We start from the raw sequence: 6,756 nt of genomic DNA, 5'->3' as shown, positions 1-6,756 counted from the left end.
TTTAATGCACCCAGTGCCAGAGGCAGCACAGCAACCCCAAAACATCACTTTACCTCCTCAATGTTTGACTGTAGGAAAGGTGTTCTTTTCTTTGAAGGCTTCATTTTGTTTTCTGTAAACATCGAGATGATGTGCTTTACCAAAAAGCTCTAATTTGGTTTCATCTGTCCACAGGACATTCTCCCAGAAGGATTTTGGCTTGTTCAGGTGTTTTGGCAAACTCCAGTCAGACTTTATTATGTCTCTCCCTCTGGAGTGCGGTCTTCCTGGGTCTCCTACCATAGAACCCCCTTTCATAGAGTTGGCGACGGATGGTGCGAGTTGAAACTGTCGTACCTTGTGTCTGAAGGTCAGCTTGAATCTGTTTGGCAGCTGATCGAGGTGCTTTCTCTACCATCCGAACAATCCTTCGCTGCCATCTTCGATCACGTTTTCTCTTGCGGCCACATCCAGGGAGGTTGGCTGCAGTGCCATGGGCCTTAAACTTCCTGATAGCATTGCGTACGGTGGACACAGGGCCATCAAGATCTCTGGAGATGGACTTGTAGCCTTGAGATTGTACATGCTTGGCTACAATCTTGTGTCTGACCTCCTCAGACAATTCTCTGGGTTTCTTTCTTTTCTCCATGCTCTTTGCGGTACACAGTGATACAACACAGCAGAATGACTCCTTTTCTCTATTCAAACTGGTTTAATGAGCGATTTATATATTGCAGGTAGCTGCAATTCATCACAGGTGAGTTGATTCCAAAGTAAAGGAGAATCACCTGCTTGAAATCTAATTATTTCTTACACCTTCTGAAAGGTGCCAATGATATTGGTCTGTGCCATTTTAGGATTTCTGTGTGCAATAAGCTAAGCTTTAGTATTTTTTCAGCTTTTTTTTTCTTGTTCCACTGCAAACCAAAGAAATACATATGTGGATACCAAAATTATTTTTTTATTTCAACAATTTTCTGGAAGAAATGGTGCATTATTTGAAAATAGTGCAAGGGTGCCAATATTGTTGGATCGTGTGTGTGTGTGTGTGTGTGTGTGTGTGTGTGTGTGTGTGAGTGTATGCAGCATTGCATTGGGATTATATCCCCATTGGGATGTGTATATCCCCATTGGTACGAAGAGGATAAGTAATAAGTATATAGTGCGTGTGTGTACATGTCTGTAATTATTGTTAAAGTACACCGATGTCTCCACAAACATGCGTTGCATGCGATGCAAAAGGTTGTCCGATTGATAATGAGTTGAGGTGGGTGGTGCATCCAGACTTCAGTGGTTGCATGCATTTGAAATGGGATGATGGCAGTGTCATGACTCAAAAATATCAAAAAGACAAAATAAAAACACAAAATGGTGAAACAAATAACATACCAAGATGGCTCAGAATACTACCTTTTAAGATCACAGCTGGTGAGGACAGTTGGGTGTCAGTATTTGCATGGGTGGCCATAAGAAAAATGACCTATGGGATTAGGCACTGGAAGATTTCCATTTTTACTCTTTAATCAGAAAAAAACAAAATTCCTCTGGGGTGGAGAACAGCAATGCACATGGCTTTAGCTGGGAGGAGTTAACCGAGCATGCAAAAAAAGAGAAAAGCAAACACAAACACACTCTCAAACAGAACAAAAATTGCATGAAAGGCCTTCATATTTTACTGCATTATCGGCCTACATAGTATGACCTGCATGGTAAACATTCCAAAACAGAATTAATAAAAGATAAAGCAGTGGTCAACCAACGGTTCCTCGATTCAGGCATTGCACTGAAGTCCAAATCAGCAAGTGTCAAATAGAACCCAGGGCAGGTAGTCACAGAAGTCGTTCAGTGAAGTTCTCGGGGAAAACACCAGCGAATCCTTGTGTCGTGCCATGTTTCTGCCAATCGGCATTCTTTACCCCTGTAAGCCATCCATCGTCCTGCACATACCATTCAGAAACAACCATGAACGTGGGTTCATCACTGATCTAGGCTGTGACCGTCCCTCAACTTCTCCATGACCTTACCTGCTCCTCTGGTGAATGAGGTGCCACCACAAGGATAACATCACCTTCACGAAGGGTCAACTCATCACTATCTGTGGCAGAGTACTCATGCTCAGCAATCACCTGAAATAAAAATGACAAACCTTTAGGAGTACTGGAGTAATGTAAAGGCCTATATGGAGTACTGGGAGAAGTATTTAAAAGCAGATCATAAATCAATGTCCTCGACTCCAAATATAGATTTTTTTTATGTGAAAGTCCATACTCCCATGCCGAGCAAAACTTGTCTGTTTCATATTAAACTAGCTGAAGTATCCGGCGTTGTTGGGGGGGGGGGGGAGAGGGGAGGGAGGAGGAGGAGGAGGAGGGGAGAGGAAGGGAGCGGGGGAGTGGAAGTGGGAGGGGATGGGGAGAGGAACGGGAAAGATATACTACATATACATATTCGGGGGGGGGGGGGGGAGGTTCACAGGCCCCTCCGTTTTGGGGGGAAGGAAAGAACGACAAAATTTACCTATGCAAAGAGTGCTTTAACCTCAAGTGTTGCCCAGGTAAAAAAGGAAATTGGAGTACCCTCTGCCACCATCACCAGGTGGCGCTACACGGTACACATTTACATAGAGAATTTATGGCCCTCCCCTGACCCCCCCAGATCCCTGTATGAGGCCGTGGCCACATAGCCTATGTTACCCCCACACAAAGTTGTATTCATATTTGTACCCTGAGTAAAGTATATAAGCGTTTATAGCTGGAGTACCCGGCGTTGCTCAGGCGAAAAAGAAACATTAACATACTTGAAATGAGGGCAAGTATAATGGAAAAGCAATTACGGTACATCCAAATCAGATCCAACACAAATGTCAAATAATCACACATTTTTTGGTATTTTTAAATTCTCCGTGTGATAAATACTGTACTGGTATTTTTACATTCTCCATGTGGTAAATACTGTACTGGTATTTTTGCATTCTCTGTGTGGTAAATACTGTACTGGTATTTTTGCATTCTCCATGTGGCAAATACTGTACTGGTATTTTTACATTCTCCGTGTGGTAAATACTGTACTGGTATTTTTGCATTCTCCATGTGGTAAATACACTGCTGGTATTTTTACATTCTCCATGTGGTAAATACACGACTGGTATTTTTACATTCCCCATGTGGCAAATACTGTACTGGTGTTTTTTACATTCTCTGTGTGGTAAATACTGTACTGGTGTTTTTACATTCTCCATGTGGTAATTACTGTACTGGCATTTTTATATTCTCCGTGTGGTAAATACTGTACTGGCATTTTTACATTCTCCATGTGGCAAATATTGTACTGGCATTTTTACATTCTCCGTGTGGTAAATACTGTACTGGTGTTTTTTTACATTCTCAGTATGGTAAATAGTGTACTGGTGTTTTTACATTCTACATGTGGTAAATACACTACTGGTATTTTTACATTCTACATGTGGTAAATACAATACTGGTATTTTTACATTCTCCATGTGGTAAATACACTACTGGTATTTATACATTCTCCATGTGGTAAATACACGACTGGTATTTTTACATTATCCATGTGGTAAATACTGTACTGGTATTTGTACATTCTCTGTGTGGTAAATACACTACTGGTATTTTTACATTCTCTGTGTGGTAAGTATTGTACTGGTGTCACCTTAGAAGTGGAATTGAATGCTTTTCATTAAATATATGCTGGTGAATGTGCCGTTGATCACGTTTCTGAGTAAATTTGATGACGTTCAGGAAGAGGAAGACGACTTACCGCCAACTTCGACCGCTTCCGGAATTGTCTGATTGAATCCGATTTGTTTGATTCTTTGTGTTCAAATATCTGGTAATTGTTTTGCATTTATTTATGCGTATGTCTACTTGTATATAACTGTCATTAATCAAAAAGGCTTAGGCACTATAGAGCGATTTTTTAAATCCCCCAAAACATCGACTTTTTTTTTTCTTTTTTTTTTCCAAAAAACATTTTGTCTACAACACTCCCTGGCACTCACTGACAAACCCCTGAAAGTTTAACGAAGATCCGTTCAGCCATCTCTGAGAAAAATGGCGACACACAGACAGACACACAAATGGGTCTCTTATAATATAGATGTGGATTATTTGAAGAAATGTTAATGGTATTGCTGTGTTTATTCATGGAAGGTTGGTTCCTTGTTTGCCCTGAAATAGACCATTTACATATTGCGTATGTGATGGGGGAATAAAATCAAGAGTGACTAGCCATCGGTAGAGTGCATACCTCTGCCAGGCTGAACAGTTTATGTTTTGTATCCCACTGATAGGCCGGATCTGGTTCCAGACTGAACCAAAATTTAATCGGCTTGTTCTTGTCACCTACCCAACTCATCCACCTAGTTTTGTCATAATCCATCCGCAACTTTTTTAAATATCCCCATTCCTTCCCTTTTCTTTATCCTTTCTGTGTTGGTAGTGGCTGTAGAATAACTGGTATAACTAGCGGATACCCCTGCCATGAGGGCAGGAGTACTCGCGTCGACCCACCAAAAACGGATGGTCGCTTAGTGTCCCGGGAGTCAAATAAACGTAAAATTGTCAAGGATAGTACCGAGATCAACACAGTAATAACCAGGATGAGTCACGAGGTGAGGAAAGCGTATGATTTGCCATACCACCTAGATGGACCTTAGTTTTCTGAGACAGATAGATATAACAGTAGACGTGAATAACAATGCTGGGGAAAATCGTGAATAACGAAACATCACACCCAGTTCGTCATTTCCACAACCAGTCGATGAGTGAAGGGAAAGAGGAGCACACCCAATTGGTCAGTACCTCAACCAATCGACGAGTCAATATTGCTGACATAGCTACAGCCACACAAGCTCTATTTATTATAGTAGATATATATATACACACAACATTCAGCAGATAAAATATCTAGCTATAATGGAGCAGATTTGTATATGGCTTTATATATATATATATATATATTGTTACGTTTGTGGGGGTAAACGAAGAAATACCTTAGTCAAGATAGAATCGTGTAGATTAGCATGCTCCGTATGCTGCGAAGCCATCTTGGTGTATCTAAGTAGAGTTGAATGTCCGGGTAAGTGTTTAGGTGTCTCCTCACGGAGGAGTGGAGTTGTGCTATCGAGGTAGGGTCTGTAAGATCAAATCCCCTGAAATTTTTCCTAATGTTCTTACAAAACTCAGTCGACCAGGCAATGGATTCATTCGCTCACCATGCCGCCAGGGATAACCAACACCCAGCACATTTGCTTATTGTGCCAGTCAATCCCCGTCTCACGGCCAACGACGTCATCTGTACATTCCCGAACAACGACTGGATTCCGCCCCCCGACGACTCGTAACGGGGAGGCCACGCCCCAGCCTTTGTAATTGGTGGAGGTGCGATGGGATGATTGAGTAGAGCTCGGTGATTGGACAGAGTGTGACGTCAGAGTGGAACATTCGAGAACCGGAGGAAGAGAACGCGCTCTCGCAATCTTGGTCTCTCTTGTTCCGGGTTTGGTTGTGGGCAGTCGCAGTCTTCTCTTCTGGTCCTGGTCTTGATTGCGGCGGTTGCTTGGTTGTTTTGCACAGGAGGATGATGGGCACTTGTCTGGGTGCGCCGGGGAGATCATCAGAGCTGTATTAGCAAAGAAGGATCTTGCATGCTTGCCTCACACCGGCGGCTGGCTACGAGCGCGACTCCGCACCATTTTGTGCAGTTTCTGTGCAGTAGTTTAGAGGCAACGGACGACCAGCAGGCCTTACCAGCCATTTGGGAATGCAAAGCTGAGTGTCGGCTGATTACCAAAACATTATTTATTTTCTTTCATTATCTTTTCCCCTTGTTTGTATACGAGTCTGAGTGGAGACGTCTCAATTAGGAATTTTAGGTTTTACCTTACCTTTCATTGTTACTTGCATTTATTTTCATTAAATCATTATTTGTTGAATTTCACTTTTCTTGTATTGTGGATTTTGCTGTCCTGTCTGTGTTTGTGCATTTTGCACATGATAACCCCTGCATGTGTTCCCGATCAGGTAAGACTTCGAACCTTCCCGCTCGTGTCACTACCACCATGTTGGGTATTTGCCTCAGAGTAAAGCTCGTTTTGGTCATTCGTCCTCTTGGGGTCTTAACCCCGGGGACACGACAAAATATATATACATATATATACATATATATGTGAATGATCGTTTCAAGGCCATTTTCCCCCGCTAGAGCAGGGGTTAGCCTTGCAGGCCCCATGACAATCACAGTTCCCTTTTTGAGGCAATGTTTTTATGGCCGGATGCCCTTCCTGACACCAACCCTTAGTCGCCTCTTACGATGCGCAGGGATATGGTGTACCTATTCTAAATCGGGGTACACACCAGGATCATTCATCCCAGCAAGTGGGTACTCAATTTGCCGACCTCGGAAGGATGACAGGCTGAGTCAACCCCCCTGGCGTTAATTCAGTGATCGACCGGGATTCAAACTCAGGATTCTGGGATCTCAAGCCGGCACCCTAACCGCGAAGCCAACACCAGGCTTTTTATATATATATATATACATACAGACTTGGCATTTAATATGGATTATTTTTTTTTCCTTGCCTTGGGTTTACTTTCAGACCTCGGTATATCAATCTGGTGAGTTTCTTTTACGCTTCGGTGATTTCTTTGTTAAAAGAACCATGTCACTGATTGTCTGTCGCAGCAAGAAGTCAATAACAGGATTATATCACAGGTGGTGTGACAAAATGTACGGACAGGTACATTTGACGATTGG

The 6,756-nt window shown here is 42.5% G+C and overlaps 1 protein-coding gene across 4 annotated transcripts in view; it reads right to left on the bottom strand.

The window, feature by feature from the left end:
• Positions 1 to 920: 920 nt before the first annotated feature.
• The window catches only part of LOC137433916 (uncharacterized), a 50,258-nt gene continuing 44,422 nt past the window's right edge, over positions 921 to 6,756 (bottom strand). For all 4 annotated transcript variants that reach the window (XR_013624347.1, XM_078783501.1, XM_078783496.1 and 1 more), the window contains 2 exons: positions 2,004 to 2,105; positions 921 to 1,916 (listed from right to left, as the gene is read on the bottom strand). Coding sequence is in view for 3 of the 4 variants with exons in the window: in XM_078783501.1 (XP_078639627.1) it covers positions 1,809 to 1,916; positions 2,004 to 2,105 (210 nt within the window). In the remaining variant the exon portion in view is untranslated. The remainder of the gene's footprint in view (positions 1,917 to 2,003; positions 2,106 to 6,756) is intronic.

The sequence above is a fragment of the Myxine glutinosa genome, chromosome 1, assembly GCF_964187855.1.
Source record: "Myxine glutinosa chromosome 1, kmMyxGlut1.1, whole genome shotgun sequence".
Classification (NCBI taxonomy): domain Eukaryota; kingdom Metazoa; phylum Chordata; class Myxini; order Myxiniformes; family Myxinidae; genus Myxine; species Myxine glutinosa.
This window is presented reverse-complemented; position numbering and strand designations above follow the sequence as displayed.